Source organism: Lissotriton helveticus, chromosome 1_2 (genome assembly GCF_964261635.1).
Source record: "Lissotriton helveticus chromosome 1_2, aLisHel1.1, whole genome shotgun sequence".
Taxonomy (NCBI): Eukaryota; Metazoa; Chordata; class Amphibia; order Caudata; family Salamandridae; genus Lissotriton; species Lissotriton helveticus.
This window is the reverse complement of record NC_136058.1, coordinates 106,003,440-106,029,123: the sequence shown is the minus strand read 5'-3', so window position 1 is coordinate 106,029,123 and position 25,684 is coordinate 106,003,440. Positions and strand designations below refer to the sequence as shown.

The 25,684-nt window shown below is 45.2% G+C and overlaps 1 protein-coding gene across 8 annotated transcripts in view; it reads left to right on the top strand.

Moving 5' to 3' along the window:
• Positions 1-25,684, top strand: part of PATJ (PATJ crumbs cell polarity complex component) — a 1,530,963-nt gene that overhangs the window by 265,310 nt on the left and 1,239,969 nt on the right. For all 8 annotated transcript variants that reach the window (XM_078669616.1, XM_078669595.1, XM_078669605.1 and 5 more), the window contains exon 12: positions 7,560-7,694. In XM_078669616.1, coding sequence (XP_078525742.1) covers positions 7,560-7,694 — 135 coding nt within the window. The remainder of the gene's footprint in view (positions 1-7,559; positions 7,695-25,684) is intronic.

The following is a 25,684-nucleotide window of genomic DNA, read 5'->3' as shown; positions in this document are numbered from 1 at the left end:
TGGAGCTGCCTTGAACAGGAGCGGGGCAATGTTCCCATTGTGTATAATTAACCATCTTCCTCCTGGTGTTTGCCTTATGCAGGTAGTGATGGCCAAAGTGTTGATAACAAAATAAATCACCATAATTTGCCGAATCTAAATATAAATCTTCAGCATCAAAAGCAGCATAATATTCCAAAATTGGAAAACAAAGCCTCAACGGCCCAATCATCAGAACGTATATTTTGTTTAATCACATCCCCCATAGAAACCCTTAGGACATTTGGGACGTTTATAACCTCTGTGTGACCATGGATTTGAAATCTAACAGCATCCCATACAATCCCATCAAAGAAGGACTAAGCAGTAATGTTTACAAAAGCCAGGTCCCTCTTCAATCTGTGTGATGAGGAATGGGGTGCCGATGTTCCATTAATGTGTCGAGTAGATGTTCTCTCTTCAACATAGTGTCTGTTTACAAGACGGAAAAAATACACCACAAATCCAATAGACATGAACAAAAAAAGTGAAAAAAGCACCAACCAAATGCAGGTCCAAGGAGGAATCAAAAAATGTTTTTTAAACCATGTAGCAAAAACAGAAATTTTCGAAGGGGTTTTTGATTTGGTCGAGTTAGTGTCAAATGAAAATCTGGACTCAGTTGCCAAACAAGTTTGTAGATCGGGCATAGATAAGTCTGTGGGGTAAGTATATTCAGTATCATTAAGAGGATCATCAGGAGGGGTACTCAATAAAGACCTGGAAACTGCAGGCATTTCGATGGCAACGTGAGGCCTGGTGTTAGGAGCCGGAGCCAAAACAGAATGTCTCAGTATAGATGGACAGGAGACCGCAGGTGTCATACTAAGAAGAATCGGCCACTCTGTGTAATTTGACATTGTCAATGGAGATGTACCTTGTTTCCTTACGACCTGGAAGTGGAGGTAAAATGACTGTTCTTGTGCCCTGCACGGCAAGTACAGGAACTGGAACTCGATATGAGGGACCAAATTCATTCTTGTTTTCAATCTTCTCTCGAACCAGTTCTTCAACCTTGGGTAGCCAGCCAACTAACGGAATCTGTAACACAGCATCTGATGTGGAGTGCAAGTGTTCCTTTGCAAGATTGTCTCTCATCTCTTGTAGATTGTGTAAAACATGACAATGTTCATCTACGTCAAAGGGGGCAGCTGCCACCGCCTGGTCTAGACCTTCAAGTTCCGGGACGAACATTTTGGTACCAAAGAGCATTTCGTATGGGGTCCGCCCACCCAGAGACCTCCTAGGGAGATTATTAAGTGCACGCTGTACGCTATTAAGATGAGCTAGCCAGTTCCTATAACCCTGGCTGTCAAAGACTGCTTTAAATCCCGGTTCATTCGTTCCACAACACTATTACCCTCAGGTCTGTATGGAGACGAAAACTTGACTTGGACCCCCAATAAACTCATGGCATCCTTGTACGCCTTAGAGGCAAACGCCGGACCCTGATCTGAATGGAAGGTGCCACAGGCAAAAATTCCGACAAAGACACGCAACAGTTCGCGAATCAGCGCTTCGGTGTGGCCAGACCCAAACAAAGTGTGTGCAAGAATCAACTGCTACTAAGATATACTTATACGCAGTATCAGAGGAAAAAGGACCGCAGTGATCTAAATAAACACAAACAAGTGGACTATTAGAAAAGTACAACTGTGTCTGGGGCGGACGCGTAGCAGTCGAAGGCTTTATCTGCTGACAAATGTCGCATTGAAGGACATAATCACGCGTCTGTCTGTACAGTCCCCTCCACCAGAAACGTTGTTGTAACTGAGATATAGTAGCTGAAACGCCTGCATGCGTGGACGCAAAACCCTTTTGGGCAGCTGTAATCAGTGCGGATCTGCGGTCCGCGTTGGGAATCAATCTTTCACCAACGTCCAGTATTTTCACATAAGGAACTTTATCAGGACTTAAGTGATAAGAATACTTTGAAAGAAATCCCGTAGGACATTTAATTCCCTTCTCAGTAGCTTCAATTGCTGCCAAGATGTCCTCATCAAACTTACTTTTGGAACGTGTAACTGCTGCAACCAAATATGTCGAAACTGCTATTTTTGCGGCCTCATCGGCCAAACTATTGCCAACAGCGAGAACTCCCACACGTTGATGACCAAGAGTATGAATTACATACACGAGTGGCAGCTGCTCTTTAAGTTCAGCCACTCGAACCCAGAACATTTTATGTTTTATTGTGCTACCCTTGGATTCTCGAAAATCATTCTAAGACTGGACACAGTAATGAGAGTAGTCACACCAGGATCAGCGTACTCCAATGCAAGCATCAGAGCACGGAGCTCTGCCAATTGGGCGGTACAGTGCCCTAATGTCTGTGTATGTACGACATCGGACTTGAATTCATCATTCACCATGGTACCAACCACAATGGCGCTAGCTGAGACGTATGCGTACTTAGACCCATGAGCAACTTCAGCTGAACCATCAGTGTAAATGATACAATGGAAATCCTCCAAAGGCCGCATAGTTAACGGAGCAGGATGAACAAATTCATACTGCAAAAACTCCTGCGACTGTAAGGAGGCATCAAAAATTAATGTGACCTCTGGAGAAGTCAATGATGATGCCCATTGTATCCACCATGGGTGCAAAGCTTTAGAATTAGGTACACTGGCTTTCGTCACTGCCTCTAGGGCAGGATACGGGGTAACAACCAACATGCGTTTTCCCTGCGACAGTGCGCGTTCCTTCAGAATCGCCATTCGCACTGCTGTCAAAACTTTTTCCACAGTGGAAAACCGCATTTCAGCCGAAGTGTACAAATGTGACTTGTAAGCGATAGGTACTGTGTCACCTTCGTTAAAAGTAAGGTATGTGAAACCCACCTCCCCAGGGATGATTCTTATCACCAGGTTGGTGTGGTTATCAGAAGTCAGTAAGAACTTAGATTCTAGAAGATCAGCCTGCAACAATTGCAAAATGGCTGAATTTTCAGGCAGCCAGCACGATTTGGTAAAAGTAGGTTGTATCAAGGCAAACAATGGCTTGATACGCTGGGCATATTCGGGAATGTATGTACGTCCGAAATTCAAAAATCCCAGCAAAGATTGTAATTTTTTCAGAGTTGTCGGAGCGCGCCTTGTGCGCATTTCTCCAGGAAGTGAGGAGACAATCCTCGACCTTCGTTGTTGAGCTCATAGCCCAGGAACAACACTGTGTGCCATGCAATGTGAGACTTTGCAAAGTTGAATTTGTAACCGAAGTCCGCAAAATTACAAATCATGCTGTCAACGTGACACAGATGCGCCCAGATTTCGTTATCTGTGAGATAAATGTCATCCACATACGAACACGCATCTGGGTCAACTCTCTCCAAAAGAGAGACAATATGGGCAGCAAACACACCCGGACCGTTGTTATAGCCCATGGCCAGGCATTTACATTGGCGTTGTTTGCCGCCACTGGTAAAACTGGTCCATTGGGAACTCAGACCAGACAGATTGTGGGCAAAAAAAAACATTGGATATGTCAAGTGTGGTTTTAAACCGTTTACGCACAAGACCATCCACCAAAGCAGAGCCGTGGGTATTCTGTACTGCACAGGTACGGCAATGCGAGTTTAAATGCCGGTAATCCAATACCAAACGGTTCGAACCATCAGGCTTGGTCACAGTAAAAAGTGGGTTATTTATCGGTGACGCACAAGTTTCAATCACTCCTTGATATTCCAATTGCTCAAGGATCTCCGCAACTGAAGCTTTTGCTTCACGCCGCATGGGATATTGAGGTTGAGGCTGTGGCATAGACTGTAAGGGAATCTCGTGGTGGGGGAAAATGTATCCCAACCACAGTGAGTTCGGTACAAAGCCGGCGCAAGGGCCGTAGCCCACTCTTCTGCAAAATTCAGCTCATGCTCTTTAGACACTGTGTTCGCGAATCTAGGGAGGGTTACCTCCTCCCCTCTCGGAGCTGCGAGAACAAAAGGTGGGGGCCAGTCTGCCTCCGCTAACAAAATGTCATAGGTAGTTGTAAGATTTTCCCAAAATACCCCTTTTATGGTACGTTGTATGTCACCTTCAATTAAAAGATCAATTTCAAAAAGCCTATCAGGGGGAGCTACTCTAGTATCAGCTGTTTAAACAACAACAAACTTGTCAGTCGCTGTCACCTTCAGTAGTGGACGCAGGGCTTCTCGTACTATGGTAATCTATGCCGTGCTGTCCAACAATGTTGATGCCCATGTCTGATTCCGAAGCTGCGTTCTCATTATCTGTGGCATATCTCGCTGTCAAAGCGGCAACTTTCTTTTTCTGAAACTGGGGTCTTTTCTGTGAAGAATCGTCCTGCTTGCCTTTACTATCTTTCGGGCAGGGCTGGTCGCGACTCTGCATGCCACCCCGACCCCTGCCGCCGCCTCCACCACCGGACGAAGAGGCCGATGTGTCCTGTAAAAACGAGGAGAGCATTGATCAGGAAACTGAAATCGATCAGGTGACTTAATCGTAGAGCGGTCGCGCAAATCATAAACGCGCTCAGTAGACGCAAGCATGGGTGATGCGGCGCGGGACTCCTGTTTCTGTTGTTGCTTCCCCTGCTTTTTATTTCTGTTCCAATTTTGCTTTGGAGCTTTTGGTTGAACGTCTGTTTCAGACTTCGAACCCTGAGGTTGTTTTTTATCTTTAGCAGAAAAGGGCTTGACACCTAAACTATTGCAGCCAATGGTTTTATAAGCCGCCGTAATAATTCTCGGTAACTGTCGGGGTTTGTCGGCATTGGGGACATCGCGCAAGGCATTAGCCACTTGAAAGTTCACCGCATCTCCCTTTACATTAGAAAGGACTAGATCGGAAACTACGTCAAATGAGCCTACTAGTCTCATTCCCAATTCAACTGCAGCCTCCGGTCCGTGTTCATCTTGAACTCGCTTAATGACCGTCGGAAGGACAGCCATTGATGGAGCGACAAAGCACCTCGTATACACTGCCGCAAAAATTCTACCCCATGATTCGCAGTCACCGGCTTCTGATACCAAGTCACTGGGTAAACTAATTGTAAGAATCCTGTGTTTTTGTACGGGAGTTGAATTAGGAAAAACTGCCTCCAGCTGGTCAAATTTCTCGGCAAGCCAAAAAGGCATATCATCCTTATCCTGGGGACGCTTGCCCATAACCGCATTAACCATCACGGGACTAAGATTCATTCCGCTCGGTCCAGCTGAAAGCGCTGCAACACCTGGGACCCCGCCCTGGAAATTGCGGGTAATATATTGAACAAGGGCCCGAATAACACTGATTGCAGAGTTATGTAGGGGCCTCAATTCAGCATCGGGGACTATCCCTGCACGAGGATGCGGGGTGAATCCAGCCAAAACAAGCCAAGAAGCGCCTGGAATGGACAAAGGACCCAATCTAATTGCCATTACACTGTGGGGAAGGGCGCCATCAAACCAAACACGGTGCTGCCATGCAGAAATCGGAATTTCTTGTGTCCTATATGGAACATATTCCATGGGCACGACCGTGTTGAGTGCAAGTGTGAAATACCTGCGTAGCCGCATCCACTGGAGGAAACGTCACTCATGAGTAAAAAATCTCAAACGGGTAAGCAACCTCAGCACTCACTACCAAAATAACTGCCATGCCCTCCAAACCAATGTTATAAGCCTGCAAATGATTGCGGACAGCATTGCGACTATGCTGCGGTATGTCAGCGTTAGCCATAGCGACACAGAGAACTAGAGGTACAATGTAAAACTAAGGCTAAGGCCTGATATAAGTACTACTCAAGCGTCATGTAATAAGACCACCAACGTTGGGCGCCATGTTGCAGGGATTCTGCTCCTACACAGAACTGTGCACAGAGACTTGGGACCTCAGTGAATTAGGGTGTGCCAAAACTCACCTTAGTACCCAAAATCCCCTACCAGACTAGCATCAGTGTCTCATTGGCTCTTTCAGAATACCAATGATTAGACAACCCAGAACATGCGACTTAGGTTACCTCAGGCAATGTGGAAAACATGAACACTCTTTTGTTATACTCGCATACCAGTCCAAAACAGGGAGTAAAAGAAGACACATGCATGTTTGAAATATTTATTTCTAACGCTGTGTTCTCATGCGCAGCATCTTAGCTAATACAAGCAGACATGTTATTAGAAACAAGATTGTCAGCATAATTACTATTCCATAAACTACAAAGGCAGAAAGCATGTTATGATGCTAACTTGAAACATGTTTAAAATATACCTATATTTCACCCTCCCTTGCTAGTAGGTTATTTTATATCTTCAGAAGGTCTCTTGGGATTACATAGGCGGCCCCATACCTCTGGTATTAGCAGAAATGGATGACATCAAATTCTGCACAAGCTCTCAGCACACAAATATTCTCCAAGTGTTTGTGATCATGCCTACGCAGTGCATTATTAAACGCGCCAATCTCAGAGGTGGCCACAGCCGCATATGTGTTATGTCTAGAACGTGCACTGATCAGTCCGAACAGCAACCACTGTGTTGAAATAACCTTGAAGGCCTCGGCACTCACGGTTCGGACTAAGCTTACCAAGCAAGGCTGCTAATATAGAAAAACATGTTATTCTCGTGTGAAGCAAAACACTCTGCTAAACTCTAAACAGTTAATAAAGTGTGTGCCGCGTGCAAAAGGCAGCAGAAAGGAAAAATGGCATTTAAACTTCTAATAAGCTCATGTCAACTTAACACTGCGTGAATGCAAGTCTCAGCCCCACGACAGCTTGTAGTCTTGTGGCAGTAGAGCTATCAGAAATATTGTGACACGTATAAAAAGCAAATGTACTTTCCATGTCACCAACAATTTGCATATGTTTGCGATCTTAGAAACGAGGAACATTTGTGGCATAACGCATTGCATTCAGTAACAGCACTGTCCGAAATGTAACTGTATTTAGCTAACTTCACTTAACTATCAAACAGTAGATGAGAATGTTTGCCTTGTGCCAAAATCCACTTTGACTTATTGTTGTGCATTATGCACTTTTCTTACCGTGATACTGTAATGGCCAGGGAGGGACTATTGGGCCGTGTCTATTGGAGGGCCTCCACTTTTTATTAAACCCATTAACACCAACTGTGGCCCACTCCCTGTGATTGTATTATTGTCTTGGATTGTGTTTGTGGATGAACAAACCAGGGAGCCACAAAGAGAAAATGGGGAAAGGTGTGCTTTGCCAGCTAAGGGTTCAAACCCTAAGGCAGCAGGAACCCGTCCTGCAGGACAAGTCACCAGCGCAGGCAGTGGGGATCTGGGTTCGAGGCCTGCTTATTGTTACAAATACATAGTTGGCACTGCATGGAAATAACATACATTATGGTAGTTTAGAACATTTCTAATAACCATGGTCTTCTCAGTAAGTGGAATCACACTACTGCAGAGCAAGCGGTCCATATTACTTCTCACTTAAAGGAGAACGCGACTTGCCTGACTACTTAGTGGCACATTTGACCCCATCATCACTGGTCGATGAAATAAAGTGTGATATACTGTTGTGCATGTGCTCCTTGTACCTTTCTGTTAAGTAGATGTGTTTCTTTCTTCTTTGCACAGTTCCCCAACAGATTCGGTCCTCATTGCCACCGGGACCCGAAGAAATCAAAACTGTTGTTGCCCTTAAGAATGAAGACAAACAAGAGTTCAAAGATAATTTCGAAAATGGAATGAAACAGGACTTATGCGCCACAGGTAATGAAATGTTTTAATTTCCAAATACAAAACAACTTTCTTTTTACTTGTCTTGAAGTTCGTAGAGTTACTATCAGAAGAAGGTAATAGTACACGGTAGCACCTTAAAGCCTCCTGCAACATTTGTCTTTTGCCCTTCAATTTGAATGAATTTTTGAATTAGACAGTTTGTGATATCACAATAATCCAATATGTGCAAGCCTTACAACTGTTCATCTATTGTGTTTAGTACGAAGCCAGCTTTAATCAATTTCTATTTTGATCTTCTCACCCGTTCCATACTTTAGTGAAATATAGCCTGGTTTTCTTATGTTCTGAGGCATTAATGTGTTAATCCATGCATACATAATATTGTCTCTTCACCAGGTAGGTCTCCTTTTTGGATGTTTATTGTTGGCCATTAACAATGAAAAAAACCCACTAATATGTCGATCTCAGCGCACCTAAATACGACCTATTCTGTTTTTATAAAAGCATATATTTAATACAAATGTGTTTACTTGCAGGAAACAGTAAGCATGTTTAATTTAAAAAAAACATGCCAGTTTAATTTGTAAGTGCTATGACATGATCATATGGTCCTGAATTTACTATTACTGTAACTTTTTTTAAAGAAAGGTAAGTGAGGGAAATGGAGTTAGGCAGACAGCAGCTTCCTGAAGCTGAAAGGCAATAGATGCACCGGTAGCCGGACCCTTCGCTACCTCTCGCCACCATAGACTGATAGTTATTTAAATTCTACAATCGAGCTGCCTTAAACAAGGTCACTAAGCACTGTGCTTTGCCCTTTTCATCTTTAAAGACAGGACACTTTGGTCCCAATTCACAAAGGCATGTAAGAGTACACAAAAGAGTACTCCTGTAGCAGTTACACATTAACTTACTCTTACATGCCTTTGTGAATCAGCCCTTAAACCTGTTACATGGAAATAAATGGCGAATATATAAATTTAGTAGGCTCATATAGAATAGACTGTGCCCTCTATGAGTGTTTACTAATAGGGAATTTGACGTTTTGAGGCTAATTTACAAAGATGCGTAGAAGAATGCTCCTGTGGACTACTATCCATGCTCAAAATGCTTTTGTGAATCGTCCCCTTTGTTTTTTCCCTCAAATTCTTTCACTGGCTTCAGTGGTTTCCGGTTATCTTTACCCAGCCGCGGTCCATGCAGGAAACAGCCGTGGGGCTGTGTTGGGGGGGATTCCAAGGGACAATGCGAGGGAAAATTAAATCAATAATTCATTTTCCCTTGGCATCGTCCTTCGAAATACCCCCTGCCCCCAACGCAGCCCCACCGCTGTTACCTGCACAGACCACGGCTGTCTTTAACTGGAAAAATGTTGTTTGAGGAATGTGTGCTCCAGATGCACATGTTTTGCATACTCCTGCCATCTAGTGTTGGTTCCGGATGTTTTCAAGTTGTTTTTCTTCGAAAAAGTCTTTCCGATCACGAGGTAAGGTGACTCATCCTTTCGATGTTAGTGTGCTTGCAGATCGACTTCATTGTTAGATGTTTTTTTCTGCCATCGGGTTAGGACGTGTATTGCTGCACTCCGGTTAGAAACCGGTCTTCAGGTTCCCCTGGCTGCGCAATCCACTGTACCCTTGACGGTCTTGTTTTCGTACACGTTTCCTTGTTCTCTGCGAGTCAAATTGGTCACTAATTTCTCCATCTTCGATCGAAAACCTTGTGGCCGGCCGTCGGGCCTAGCCAAGTCGGGCCAGCCTTCTGATGATGGAATGGACTCGATTCCAATTCTGTCCTCGGTGCCATGCCAAGTACCCTCGCACCGACCAACATCAAGTATGCAACTTATGCCTCTCTCCAGAGCACAAGGAAGACGACTGTGACACGTGTAAATCGTTTTGGTCCAAGAAGACTCTAAGCGATCGTCTGGCTCGATGACAAGAAATGCAACGTCAAAGCATTCAACACACTCCGGATATCTTCGGGAATCTGAGCAAGAGGAGATCGAAGCGTCTGCTGTAGAAGAAGCAGTAGAGGTCCAATCTTGAGCTGGAGATCGATCTAGAGTCTGAAGATGTGCCTCCGGGACAAGGTGCTGTGAGTACCGAAGACCCCTTGCTCCCTAAAACCCTCTTCCAAAATGTATAAGGCTTTGGCACTACCTCTGTCTTCTGGCCAAGGTCGGCACCGAGACATTGTTTCTGATACCCTACCTACCGGCTTGGCACTGAAACAGAACATCAAGCCTTCCGGCTCGGGACCGAGTCGAACAAAATCATCATCAGATCTGAAACCATCAGGATCGAAGGACAAATCTAGTTCGGAGCTGAAACCCTCAGCTCAAAAACAAAAAACAAAAACATGCTTTGGAATCGAAACCTTCTGCTCCGAAACAAAAACTGTCTTTAGAGCAGAAGCCTTCCACTCCCAAGTCGATTTTGACACCAAAAACCAAGGACAGCCTCCCAAACCAATTTTAGACATTTTGAAGGCCATACTAAATCCTAAGCAGAAAAAGATTTATATTAATTCTGATACAGGGCATATTTCTGTTAAAATGCCATTAATGCCATTAAAATGCAAACTTCCTTAGGAGGACAATGTCTTCAAGATTCCTTTGAAGAAGGAGGACAAGGCTACATGCCCTGCTTATCCTACCCCATCACCCTCTTCTCCACACTTAATAATAGAAGATTCCTTATATATAACACCTCCCGGATCTCCACATACAGATCCAGATGGGGATCATATTGATGAGGACACTCTCTTGCCTGTAGGCCCATAGAATGACTACACCATTGACACTCCAGTCAATAATGACCCACCCCGTTATCCTGCAAAGCTATCACCTCCTGACGTTAATATGGCTTATCCACAACTCATTGCGAGAGCAGCAGAGTATCATGGGGTGGCATTACATAAAGAGTCCTTAGAAGAAGACTTTTTATTTGCGACACTTGAGTCCACACACAGGGGCTGTCAATCACTCCCTATGCTTAAAGGCATGCAGAGGATATCTTTAAAAACCCTGTACGGCCACGTATTTTAACTCCAAGAGTAGATAAAAATACATACCCTCACCATTAGATCCTGTGTTTATCAAGGGGCAATTACCTCTCGGCTCTTTAGTAGTGTCCAACGCTCGCAAAAGAGCCAATTAACAAACCACTGGTGATGCACCGCCCCCAGACAAAGATTCTTAGCTCATTAATGCATCAGGAAAACGAGTGGCTGTTCAAGCCGCTAACCACGGGTGCATCGGGAACACACAGGTCCTACTAGCCAGGTACAACAGGGCACACTGGGATAAAATGGAACAACTTCTCCAATACCTTCCAGAAGAACATAAAGCTAAAGCACAGCAGTTAGTTGAAGAGGGAAAACTCATCCCTAACTCCTCAATCAGATGTGCTGTAAATGCAGCGGACACCACAGCTAAGGTGATCAATACCATTATTCTCCTTAGGAGGCATGCATGGCTTAGGATTTCAGGGTTAAAGCCTGGGGTTCAGCAGTCCATTTTAAACACCCGCTTTGACAAAGAACACCTGTTCGGTCCCGTAGTCGACCAATCCCTAGACAAAATGAAGAGAGATACCAAAGTGGCAGTCCATGGGAGCACTCCAGTCCCCATCAAATAGAGGCTTCTTTCGTCACTCCTTTCACAGAGCGGGGTCTAAAACAACATCATCAGACCCCAATGCTTCCTCTTATAAATGCAATATCCAATTCTCTCCCTCTAGAGGTTACTATATAGGAGTGTATAGAGGAAACAATTCCAAGGGTAGGAGTATAGGCACCTTACCGTTTAACGCCCCTTCCCCTTACAAACATTGATTTGCCCACACTTCCCCGGATCACTTAACACATGTTGGGGGAAGACTTCAACAATTTCTCCCCATTTGGAAATCCATAACAACCAACAAATGGGTGATTGACATTATCCAACATGTAGGGTCTGCTTTCCTATGGTCACCCCACTTTTTGCTTCTTGCTTCACTGGTTTTCGACTTTAATGTGGCTGTGGGCCTGCTAATCGGACCCACAGCCCTGCTTTTCTCTCTCTAAATTCACACCATGTACTTTAGGTACATCACCAATTGGGAAATGGGTCACTCTTATGAGTCCCTGTACCGTGTACCATAGGTACCCAGGGCATAGGTGCACCCAAGGCCTACCAGGGGCTGCAGCATATCTTATGCCACCCCTGACTGGCCATCCAAACTGACACAACTGGACATGGTTCCAAAAGCTGCCGACAGGCTCAGCTCATGCTAGAGCACCATCCCACACATAACCAAGCACTCTGCCTCCAGGATTGTTAAGGCCTGCCATAGGAGTGACTTATAGGTTACTATGTGTCTATATATAAGGTAGGTATAGGGATACTATACCTAAGCAAGGGGTGATTACACAACCTTGCCCCAGGTGAGTGATCAGCCAGTTGTGTCAATTTAGGTGGCCAGCCAGGGGTGGCATAATATATGCTGCAGCCCCTGGTAGGCCTTGGTTACACCTATGCCCTGAGTACCTAGGGTACACTTCTACAGAGGCTGACAAGGTGAACCAATTCCCATTTGGTATGTACCTACAGTACATGGAGTCCATTTTACAGAGAGAGCAGATAGCCTGGGGTCCTGAATAGCAGGATCCCAGGCCAACTAAGTCGAAAACCAGCTAAACACTAGGCAAAAAGTTGGGGGTAACCATAGTCAGTTATCCACCTTCCTACAGTCCGTATCCAGCTCCTGGTCGTCGTCGACACCTCCTGGTCCACGTGGCTGCAGAGACATGCTTCACGACATCCCCTGATTGCTTTGCGACATCGCCTGGTTCCTTCCTCGTTCCTTCCTGGTCACTGGCTAGTGACCCAGACTCTGTCCCCTCTGCTTTCAGGTACTCTTCATCCTCAATCCGCCCTTGGATCCAACCGGACACTTCCCCCCTGGTCGCCGGCAGCATCTTTCTTCAAGGCTCCATAGGAATCAGCGACGAAACCCGACACACTTTGACACCTATGCACCCGCTTCCTGTGGGTGAGGTAACACGAGTACCTCGGTGATCCTGGGGTTATTGACTATCCTAGTGTCTTAAGTTGTAAGTAGCGTTCTCCTAGTCCGTCCGGAAGTACCCTAAAAGAACTAGTTTCCAATTCTTTCGTTCCCATTCTAACTCTGGTAACTCGCGTGTGTGTAAAGACACTGCACACGCATCCCGTGGGCCTCCTGCTCCCTATCCTTTGGTAGCGTAGCCCCAGCGATTCTCCAGGCCCTAGGCCTATCCTTTGTTTGTGACGTGGTTCTTATACCACTATTTTAGTATATGGTTTGAAGTGCCCCTAGGGCATTACTGTACTTTGTGCAACTTATTGTATGATAATTGAGTATCTTGTTATGTGCTTGTGCCTCTGACCTCATAAAGAGTTCAGAGGATTAATTTAGTAATAAATACATATATATTTTATATATATAACCTGTGTGGTGTCCTTTCACTTGGTATTAAGGGGCTTGCATATGGTAAAACAGCTGGCTTCACATGCCCTCTTGAGATTAGCCTAAGATTGCTTTGTCCATGCTACAACTAGGATAGCTGGTCTATAAGGTTGAATTTACAACCATCACCATAAGGGTTGTTTGGACTGGTGCAAGGTGCTCACTAGAATAGTGAACATCATATACCAGGCCAACTTCTCACACAACATGGTTTTTGCCTAGAGCTTACCACGAATCCTCCAAACATCTCACCTCGCATTCACAAACTGTTGTCTGACCACTTAGTTACTCAAACAAGAGGTGCAATCTCCCTTAGACAAATGAGCCATAGAATCAGTTCCATTATAGTACCAAGGTTCAGGGGTTTACTCTCTTTATTTTCTAATCCCTTTAAGACGGTTCCTTAAGACCAATTCTGGATCTCAGAGTGGTAAACTGCCACATACTGTCAGTACACTTCCATATAGTATCGCTTCAACAAGTCTTTCCACTTCTACAGCAAGACGAGTTTATGTCTTTAGACTAGACTTAAAAGATGCCTTTTTTCACATCCTCATCCATCCAGCTCATCACAAATATCTCCGATTTCTGATAGCAGGCAAATACTACCAGTTCAAAGTACTCCCATTCGGAGTAACTACAGCTCCCAGAGTGTTTACCAAATGTCTAGCAGTAGTGTTAGCTCTTCTCAGAAGACAACAAATACACGTCTTTCCTGACCTAGACGACAGCCTTAACAAAGCCAGCACACACCAAAAGTGTCTGGAACACACTCAGACCACGCTACACCTACTCCACCAATTGAGTTTCACGGTCATCATGCAAAAGTCTCACTTACAGGCCTCAAAGATACAATTCTATCTAGGAGCCACTCTCAACACTCAGACAGCTGTAGCCTCTCCAAATGGAGCAGAACTTGCTTGCCTAGACACTTTATGGTTGTAGTGCGCATTTATTATACATTTTTATTTCATTTCAATATCCAGACTCTATTGTTGCAGTTCCATATCGACCAATCCTTACCAGCCAGGACATTTATGAGCCTACTAGGAATGATGGTGTCATGCATTGCAATAGTGCCTCATACAAGACTACACATGCGTCAGCTACAAGAATGCTTAGCACATCAATGGAATCAGTCACAGGGTCAAAAACAGATCTAGTGTTGGTAGAAAACCGCACCCATCGCTCTCTGCAGTGGTGGAACCCACAAAATGTATCAAAAAGGCAGCCTTTCATTGACCCTGTTCCTCAAATCGTGCTATCAGCAGATGCAGCTCTTACAAGTTTGGGTGCACATCACCACCATTACACAATTCAGGGTCTCTGGGACAACAAACGCAAGCATTTCCGCATCAACTATCTAGAGTTTCTAACGCTGAAAGCTTTTCAGTCTAATCTCACAGGCAAAGTTGTTCTAGTCCACACAGACAATATGACAGGAATGCACTATGTACGGAAACAGGGAGGAACAAACTCTCTACAACTCTCTTGCCTGTCTCAGACAATTTGGAAATTGGCAATCCATCACAAAATTCACCTTCGGGCAGAACACCTTCCAGGAGTGAACATTCAAATTGCCGACCTCCTCAGCCGACGGAGGCAGCAAACACACGAGTGGGAATTTCATCCCCAAGTTCTCCTTCTATACTTTCAACAGTGGGGATACACGTGAATAGATCTGTTCGCCAAAGTAGACAGTGCACAATGCCTAAGCTTCGCCTCCAGGTTCCCACACCCACTGTCCAAGGGCAGTACCTGGTGGATGAATTGGTCAGGGATATTTGCCTATGCTTTTCCGCCTCTCCCACTCCTTCCATTTCTGGTTTGGAAACTCAGGCAAACATCATGCACATTGATTTTGGTAGCTCTCACATGGCCCTATCAACCATGGTACACCCCACAGTTAGAAATGTCAGTATTTCCACATCAAAAACTACACCTCACCTCCAATCTTTTCACTCAGAACCATGTACAAATCAAGTATCCAAATCCCAAAGAGCTCATCTTAGCGATTTGGCTCCTGAAGTCATAGAGTTTGGATATTTAAATTTGCCACCAGACTACATGACTATCTCAAAGAAGCAAGACGACCTACCACCAGAGTTTCCTATGCCGGAAAGTGGAAACACTTTGTTATCTACTGCAACAACAACAAAATTATTCACCTAGATGCTTCTCTTCAGAACATTATCCGTGACCTTCTACACTTACAGCAATGTGGACTAGCTTACACATCTATGTGTTTGCTTCTTGCAGCAGTAGACGCATAGTTGCAAAATAGACAGCATTTGTCTTTATTCAAGGTTCCTGTCATTAAGGCTTATATGGAGGTCTTAAAAAGAGTAATACCACCAAGAATCCCTCTGGCACCAGTATGGAATTTTAACGCTGTACTTAGAAGACTTATGGGTCCACCCTTTGAACCATTACACAATTGTCCTTGACAGTTTCTTTCATAGAAGGTTGCCTTCCTCATTGGAATCACATTATTAAGGAGAGTTGGTACGCTACATGCGTTAACCTTAAAATAACCCTTCTTTCAGCTACATAAAGAAAGGGTAGTTCTCTGCACCATTCCCAGATTCCTTCCCAAAGTAGTTTCTGCTTTTCATATCAACCAATCAGTTGAGTTACCTTTGTTCTTTCCTCAACCTGATTCAGTAACAGAAACGGCCCGTCACTTGATGTAAAAAGAGCTTTATTGTAATATATTGAAAGGAGAAAAGATTTTCATAAACCAAAGCAGCTGTTCTTTTAATTTGCACCACTTCACAAAGGCAATCCTATCTCTGCTATTTCAAGATGGATTGTTAAGTGCATTCAAACTTGCTACGCAAAAGCTAAAAGATCTATCTATACCCCTGGCGCATTCCACTCGCAAAATAGGTGCATCTATGGCCTTTTTAATTAACATTCCTATAGCTAACATTTGTAAAGCAGCAACATGGTCTACACCACACACATTTACCAAACACTATCATGTGGATGTACTAGCACGCCAACAAGTCCGTGTAGGGCAGGCGGTGCTATAGACACTTTTCCAGACAACTCCAACATCCACTGGTTAGCTACCGCTTTGGGAGAATACTGCTATATAGTCTATGCAAAGCATGTGTATCTACAGCACACATGTCTCAAACGGATTGTTACTTACCCAGTAAGCATCTGTTCTTGGCGTGTAGAGCTATAGATTCACATGTGCCCACCCACCTCCCCGGGCACCTGTAGTTGTTGCAGTTCTCAGGATTTACATTATCTACGCATGGATATCTCTTTACTACACTCACTTACTCTATTCTCACCCTCTTGCGGGAAAACAATCTAACAATGGAGTCGGTGCCCATGCACACTATCACCGAAAGGAGGAGTCCCCTTACCTCGTCTGGAAAGACTTCTTCAGAAAAAAACAACTTGCAAACTTCCGGACCCAACACTAGATTGCATAAGTATGGAAAGCATGTGAATCTACAGCTCTACATGACAAGAACAGATGCTTACTGGATAAGTAACCTAATCCTTTTTGCCTTCTGCTGTCTTGAACATTTCCCTCCTACACTCTTGAAGTGCCTGCACTGTGATACAAAACAGGGAAAGACCCAACGTAATGTTTCAAGCCTACTTATCAGACTTCCTTGTTAAGTGGTATTAAATAATTTTCCCAAAGTGCACGTAATCTTTGCACTCCAACTCCAACAGTTGATTTCTCTGGGTTCGGAGAGGAAGGGGGACAGTCTGATTCTTTGAGTCCTGCCAGTGAGGAAGGAGCGGAGCCATTTGAGGACGGTTTCCGTATGCCGGCATCATGGACTCTGGCAGCAAGTGTGCGATGGGAGATGATGTCGATGGCTGCGGAGAGGTCAAGTAGGATCAGGGTCGGGGTAAGGCCTTGGCCGAGGAGGGTGTGGATGTCATCTGTGGTTGCGAGTAGGGCAGTCTTGGTGCTGTGGTTGCTGCGGAATACGAATTGGAAAGGGTCGGGGATGGAGTTCTTTTTGATGAATTTCGTTAGTTGGGCATTGACGGTCTATTAGGTGACTTTGGCAGCAAAGGGGAGGAGGGAGATGGGTCGGTAGTTCTTGAGGTACAAAGGGTCTGCCGAGGGCTTCTTGAGCGGGGGCTTGACTTCTATGCGTTTCCAGTCGCCGGGGAAGGTGACGGTTTCGAATGTGGTGTTTATGGTGCATCGTAGTTCCGGTGCGATGGTGATGGCGGCTCTGTGGAAGATGTGCGAGGGCAGGGGTCCGTGGGTGCTCCTAAGTGGATGCCTTTCATGGTCGATTTGGTGTCATCGGTGGTGGCTGGGGTCCAGGCGGAGATGATGGGTTGGCCGGTGATGTTGGAGGGGGGAGTGGCTCCGTAGTCCATTCGTTGAAGTTGTCATGGAGGGACTTATCGGTGTTTCAACAACTTTGTAAAGTAACAATTGTACTCAGGTACTCAATCAAATAATGGGAAGGCAACTCTAATATCCAGTAATCCTGTATCTTATATAAACAAAGTTCATCAGTAAAGTTCCTTTGATGATGGTCAAGTGAACATCCACAATCAGTTCATCAAAAAGAAGAGCGCATCCAGGCTAAGGACATTTTCCTTTGCTTTATTCTTGCTTCTTCCTTTAGATTTCCAACACACATACTTTTATTCCATCCTTCTTTACAAAAATCAATTAGTACAACAGTAGCCCAGCCAACGTGTTTTGTCCCTACCATGGGACTTCATATGGGCTTTAAAAATAAATACAAATAAAATTGTATTTACAATAAAAACCCTTTTATATATATATATATATATATATATATATATATATATATATATATATATACACACATCTTTATTGTTCAATTAATTGAAATCAGTACAATCATGGAGAATAAAAACAACTAGTTTTTTGAAACAGTCGTCAAAAAGACATTTTTTGAACAGATGCATTACAAATTTTAAGATAATTCCGAGATGACATGCCGTACTGGGCCATTGAAATCACATAAAACATCGTAAGAGTAACATTTCGTTCATAACATAATTATAACATTTTATTATTAATCATAACAACTCTATATAATAACTAGCAGCCCGTCCCGACCTTGTCCGGGAGCAATCAGGCTTCCCCGACCCCCGTCCGCCCCGATATTGTCCAGCAGCCCGGGACCCCGCCCGCCCCGACATTGTCCAGCAGCCCGGGCCCCCACCCGCCCCGTCCCCCGCCTGCCCCGACCCCTGCCTGCCCCGACATTGTCCATGGGTCCCGCGGAGCCTTACCTCAGCCGCCGCTCCTCCCCCGCGCTCCTCAGTTCACCGCTCCGCCGCTCCTCACCGCCTGTCCGCCGGTCCTCACCGCCTGTCCGCCGCTCGTCACCGCTCCTCCCCCGCACCATGTCCGCCGCTCCTGGACGCCGCTCCTCGCCACGCTCCTGACGTCAGCACGCAGGTCGCGGCCGGCGCTACTTCAAAGGGACTACATTTTTGTTTTTAAGGTACATTTTTTAAATAACGCATATTTTTATAGTTTATATAGCCTATGTCCATCTGCACACCCTGACGATTACAATGATGTATCCGGTGTGTGGATTGGCGCTGTGGTTCTCGAGTTTAACCGCCTCAAAGTTCTTGCTTTATAATAGTAGTATAGATAAAACCTTCCATACGTTCGATCTTTGCTGCCTTGCCCAGCCCAGTAATTAAAGTGCCTTGAGACAATCCCTTCAAATAAGCTATATTTAATGCAGACAGATATCTTATTTAATAATAATAAATAATAACATAATCCATAAAGTGCCTCTATGTCTCTACTCGAAGCTTAACTGCATTTTATTAGGATCATGTGTGAGGAAACCTATGTTTCAGAACAGTTTTCTGAAACTATCCATAAGGGTGTTCATTGATAATTTAAAATAATTCATAAAGAAATGTGAAATGTCTACATACCTTCGTTCTTACAATTTAAAAAAAAAAATGGGAGTTTAAGATTAGAATTATTTGACTAAGTTTGCGTAAGTTGGCCAGCTTTAACATCTAGTCGTAATGTACTTTACTAATTACAAACAGTAAGGTTTTACCTTAACTGACACCCATCGAACACCAGTGCATTAGCTATACTGTTAGAACAACAAGGTTATTAAAATGACCTTTTATTATTCCTATAACACGGACTAAACATAAGCCTGAGTCAGTTGTTTCTCAGCTGTAAGGATAAACTTAACACAGTTGGCTGTTAAAGCTGTGGGATGCCTTAAGAGACACGATATGATTGCTTAGCGGCACTTTCTCACTACTATTTCCTTAAAAAAGGGGTTTTAACAATGTTTGCCTCTCTTGTAGCAATCCAGGGAAACAACCACATGATCTACAATTTTGTGATTGCCAATTTTGTACACTTCTTGGAGTCCCATCCTTTGTTGGATAGCGGCCAAATCTTAACATAAGATATATATCCCTTAAAACTGGTTTTAAATAGGATGTTAGAAGGGTTGGGGCTCGGTTTTATTTTACGAGTTTATAACTGACCAAGCATTTTTGAGGTCGAGCTGGAGAACAATGCGAAGCGTTGTCCAGCTCGACAACTATAGTTGCCCGTCTCCTGGGAATCTGAGACAGGGTTCGGGCACGCGCGCCGATTGGTGTCTGTGGACGCGCACGTCCAGGCCGGCGCCGTGCACATCCCCTGCCTCAGATTCCCACCTAAACACGCAGGCAGGCAGGCACAGACGCAGGCACATACACGCGCACACGCGCACACACACAGCCCCCCCCACGGGCTCACGTGCACTCACACAGCCACGCACGCCCCCCACGCACACACACACACACACGCACACACACAGCCCCTCCCCTGGCTCTTTTGTCGCGACTCCCCTGGTATCTCCGCCGCATCACTGGCCTGTTCGGGGACGCATTGTAATCAGGCCCGCAGAGTCCCGGTGTCAGTCAGTGGTGCGGGGTGTCCTAGAGTCCCACGCGCGGCAACGCTGGTGTCCGCGCGGGGCATCCGTCACTATCCGGACGCCCGCCCGCCTCTGCCCGGCTAGACTTCTACTGCCGGTGGGCGGTGCCTCGCCGCGCTTCATGTCCCGCCTGCAGCGGATTGGCACGGCCGCGATAACCACCGCCTTGTTGTATCCTAGCCATGGAGATTGTCTCTCCGAAGCGTAATATGCGTCCAATTCTGTTTTTCTACATGAGGTGGGTTTGGAGGACCAGGTGTAGCGCTTGGATCTGTGAGGCGCTTAGAAAAGTGGGCGCTTCGAGCGGAGCCCTGTGTCAGCCACGGGATTAAGCGCAACTTCATCCTTCTTTCGGTGTCTTTAAACCTTGTATTATTAGAGGAACAAAAAAGAGTGTGGTAATGAAGCCACATATTTAATTCAGCAGAGGACTTGCAATGCTAAGCGGTGCCTACATGTGTGAGAAATGAAAGCAGAAGGCTCGTGGCAGGATCTCCCGAGGCTGTGAGTAAATGTATGATCAATAAGAATAAAATCTTGCAGAACTGCACCCCTGCCTTTCAGATATTCCTGCGAGGATTGCATTGCGTCTAGGCGCTTGGCTGGCAGTCTGAAGCTCTCCTAGCATGCCAAGAGGAATGACTCTGGCCTGCTTATGATCGCTCATATCCCGTCTCCCGTGTTTAGAATTCATTACTTGTGGCCCAATGATGAAGTCGATTTCATCCATATTGCAAAGCTTTATTGTCCTGTTGCCTCGAGCTGTTGTGTCACGATGGGATCGGGTTTAAGGGGAGAGGGGGCATCCACAGCGATCTAAGGGGATGGAGCAACAGTGTAAGTACTACGGGGTTAAAAAAAAACCAAGTAAACCGTACATGTCTTGTGGAATGTGTCCGACCGGGCGTGGGGAAATCCTGGTGCCTGTCCCCGAGCAAGTGTGTTATCCTGGGCAACGGGGCGCACCTCGAGCGCTCTAGCGGAGGTGTAGGGAGCCCAGACCGGGCCCTCCGGATGAAGATGCGCCGGGCGGACAAAATTATTTACAACAAGGGGTGGTGATGGACAGAGTCTCTGAATTAAGCAGAGTACTCTCACCCAGTCAAGAGATCAGGGCTAGATCCAACACCGTTTTTTAGCTCATTGTACCATCCCAGTTTCAGAACCTGGCTGTATGCAAATTAGTCTGTCCCTGGCCCAGTGCATCATGGGAACAGGGCAGACCAGACTACAAAAGCCAATTCTTACACTGGGAAGGAAACAAGCTTCCGGGGACCGGTTTCTGGCATTACAGCCGTCTTCGGCCCGGCTTGCTTGAATCCTGATGGTGCAATGAGCAAGGGACTCACATCTGAGTATACCCTTCCACGCTTAGTGTGGACAAAATTATTTACAACAAGGGGTGGTGATGGACAGAGTCTCTGAATTAAGCAGAGTACTCTCACCCAGTCAAGAGATCAGGGCAAGATCCAACACCGTTTTTTAGCTCATTGCACCATCCCAGTTTCAGAACCTGGCTGTATGCAAATTAGTCTGTCCCTGGCCCAGTGCATCATGGGAACAGGGCAGACCAGACTAGAAAAGCCAATTCTTACACTGGGAAGGAAACAAGCTTCCGGGGACCGGTTTCTGGCATTACAGCCGTCTTCGGCCCGGCTTGCTTGAATCCTGATGGTGCAATGAGCAAGGGACTCACATCTGAGTATACCCTTCCACGCTTAGGGTGGACAAAATTATTTACAACAAGGGGTGGTGATGGACAGAGTCTCTGAATTAAGCAGAGTACTCTCACCCAGTCAAGAGATCAGGGCTAGATCCAACACCGTTTTTTAGCTCATTGCACCATCCCAGTTTCAGAACCTGGCTGTATGCAAATTAGTCTGTCCCTGGCCCAGTGCATCATGGGAACAGGGCAGACCAGACTACAAAAGCCAATTCTTACACTGGGAAGGAAACAAGCTTCTGGGGACCGGTTTCTGGCATTACAGCCGTCTTCGGCCCGGCTTGCTTGAATCCTGATGGTGCAATGAGCAAGGGACTCACATCTGAGTATACCCTTCCACGCTTGGGGTGGACAAAATTATTTACAACAAGGGGTGGTGATGGACAGAGTCTCTGAATTAAGCAGAGTACTCTCACCCAGTCAAGAGATCAGGGCTAGATCCAACACCGTTTTTTAGCTCATTGCACCATCCCAGTTTCAGAACCTGGCTGTATGCAAATTAGTCTGTCCCTGGCCCAGTGCATCATGGGAACAGGGCAGACCAGACTACAAAAGCCAATTCTTACACTGGGAAGGAAACAAGCTTCCGGGGACCGGTTTCTGGCATTACAGCCGTCTTCGGCCCGGCTTGCTTGAATCCTGATGGTGCAATGAGCAAGGGACTCACATCTGAGTATTCCCTTCCACGCTTAGGGTGGACAAAATTATTTACAACAAGGGGTGGTGATGGACAGAGTCTCTGAATTAAGCAGAGTACTCTCACCCAGTCAAGAGATCAGGGCTAGATCCAACACCGTTTTTTAGCTCATTGCACCATCCCAGTTTCAGAACCTGGCTGTATGCAAATTAGTCTGTCCCTGGCCCAGTGCATCATGGGAACAGGGCAGACCAGACTAGAAAAGCCAATTCTTACACTGGGAAGGAAACAAGCTTCCGGGGACCGGTTTCTGGCATTACAGCCGTCTTCGGCCCGGCTTGCTTGAATCCTGATGGTGCAATGAGCAAGGGACTCACATCTGAGTATACCCTTCCACGCTTAGGGTGGACAAAATTATTTACAACAAGGGGTGGTGATGGACAGAGTCTCTGAATTAAGCAGAGTACTCTCACCCAGTCAAGAGATCAGGGCTAGATCCAACACCGTTTTTTAGCTCATTGCACCATCCCAGTTTCAGAACCTGGCTGTATGCAAATTAGTCTGTCCCTGGCCCAGTGCATCATGGGAACAGGGCAGACCAGACTACAAAAGCCAATTCTTACACTGGGAAGGAAACAAGCTTCCGGGGACCGGTTTCTGGCATTACAGCCGTCTTCGGCCCGGCTTGCTTGAATCCTGATGGTGCAAGGACCCTGGCACCCCCGCCCTGATGGAATATTTATTTGTCAGAGTGGAACTTTTCACTGGGCACCTCGGAGGCGCCGCCCTCGGAGTGGGGTCAATACTCTCATTCTCCTCCACGCTGTGTGATTCGATATAGTGCCTTCCGCCTGATCCTCTACCACCGCTGTCTTCACAGCGAGTTCTTGGGTAAAGCCACTTCAATGCGCTATACCCAGATTATACCACTTCGGACAGGCGTTGATTATTTTATGTTAATCCTAACCAGCGGGTTGTGTGTGTGATGCTGCTACTGCACACCCTCCCTCGCTTCAATATTGGAGAATGTCGATGAACCAGAGGCCTGTCTGGTTTTGGGACCTTGAGCTCCCACTTTCAAAGGTCGAGTTTGAATTCCAAAGGAAAGTTCCAAACGCTGCCATCAGCACTTAACGTGTTGACATTCTTGAAGCCCGAGCCGAAGTAATAAGCAGAGAGTCCCACGGAAGAGGAATGTGCCTACATGTTACCTGATCGGCGCTTACACACCGCGCTTAGTGGCACGCATTCTATCAACCACTTACGGGTGAAAGGATTGCGATTTTATATAGCGCGAACTGGACCCGAAGGTATTGGAGCGCTTTATATGAGCACCATCTAAGTTAGCATACATTATAATTTTTTTAGTAGGCACGGGGAGATAAAGTGATTTGCCCAGAATCACAGGATGTTGAGCCCACACTCACTCGAACCTAGTTCCCCAGGTCCAAAGTCGGAGGCTCTGACCATTACTCCACATCCTCCCACAGGTTTGATTTTATTTGTCCTTCTTTGTGAACCACTTGTGCAGAGCCAGCCCTCCCACGTTTGTGATGAGGGCGGGCAGCTCTCCATTATCACATTTGTGTGACACTTTGCACGCCGAGAGACATTTGAAGACATTTTAGAGGTTTTATCCTAAACCCCCTTTGAATCAGTGCACCTGAAAAGATATTTATCAGCCGCACACTGAGTGAGTTTGAGTGTGATCACACCATTGTCACTGAATGCCAGCTCCAATTCCCTTACCACCCCCTGGAGTAAGTCCCGACTGCTCTCTATGCAACTTCTGAGCGACAGCTTAGAATAACAAGCCTGGTGTTCACATGGATTTAATTAGTCTTAAGCTTTGAAACGCCAGTGGTAAAAATCATTATCCACCAGGCATACTGCTATCTATCTAGCGCCCTCCCTCTATCGCCCTCCCTCTATCTATCTATCGCCCTCCCTCCCTCTATCTATCGCATCACTCAGCACCACTCAGCACCACCACGGCATCACTCAGGGGCACCACAACATAACTATGCGCTACCACAGCCTCACTCAATGCCACAGCATCACTCGTCGCCACCACAGCATCAATCTGTGCAACCATTCAACAACAACTGGTTCAAATATGTTCTCTCAATGTTTCAAGCTTTATTACAAATGTCACAAAAAGATGTTAATATTTCACTTCTGTTCTTAGATTTTCGTCACAATAAAATACACTGAACATAATCTTCACAAACGTTATTTACAAAAGTTTAAGCTATTGCCAATATAAATTACAATAACTTTTATTTAAGTATTAATTATTAAAAAAATTAAAGCCATTGTTATTTGTAATATCAATCCATCTAAGTCACGTAAAGACAACACATATTGCATTACAAATGTTCTAGGTGTCACATTTGCGAAAGTTAAAACTATTGGAATTGTAAATGGCAAAGCTATTAATTTAGCTATTTTCAAAACCAACACATAAATAAAAAATTTGTCATTTACAATACCAATATCTGAAACTTTCCTAATACGAGACCTATTGCATTGCAAATGCTTGTTTTATTTGCAATTGCCTCCTTATCCAATAAAAGTGATGAAAATGTAGTTGATTGATTTAACATTTACATTTAACATCGGCTTTATAACAGTTTAGTTTCTATCCAGGTGTTTCAAAGCCGGGAACTTAAAAGTGTTTATGCTCTCCATTAAATTTAATCTCGAAGCACAAGCATAGTCTGTATTTTTATTTCTTGCCAGCACAAGTTGGCAAGAGAGCCTGAATCAGAAAGATAAAGCGAAAATAGAAATTTGTTTTAGAAACGTTGAATGTCTCACCAGAATTTGGCTTATTAGGCCAACTCTAGTCTGACCCGGTGACCAGCGTTTCTCGGAACCGTAAAAATGGATTTTTAAACTTTTATTTGTAATTTATCAGGAGATTACTATCTTTACCCCAAAAGATTAATGTTCCATAAGCAAGCAATGGAATAAACTTCGCCTTCATTACCCAAAATAAATGCTCGTGATTCTGGCAGAGTACCTTTGTGATGTATTCCTATAGGTTCTGTATCGATCCCCCTATTCCTGACCCTGTTCTGGTTAACAAGTTAACTAGCAGCCATCCCATGATGCAGAAACCGTTATCTGATTAAGCCACACTACGGCACAGGAACGTGTTATCTGATTAGGTCATAACGCTTGCCATCTTATTAGACAAGCGATATTCCTCCAGCCCCTGA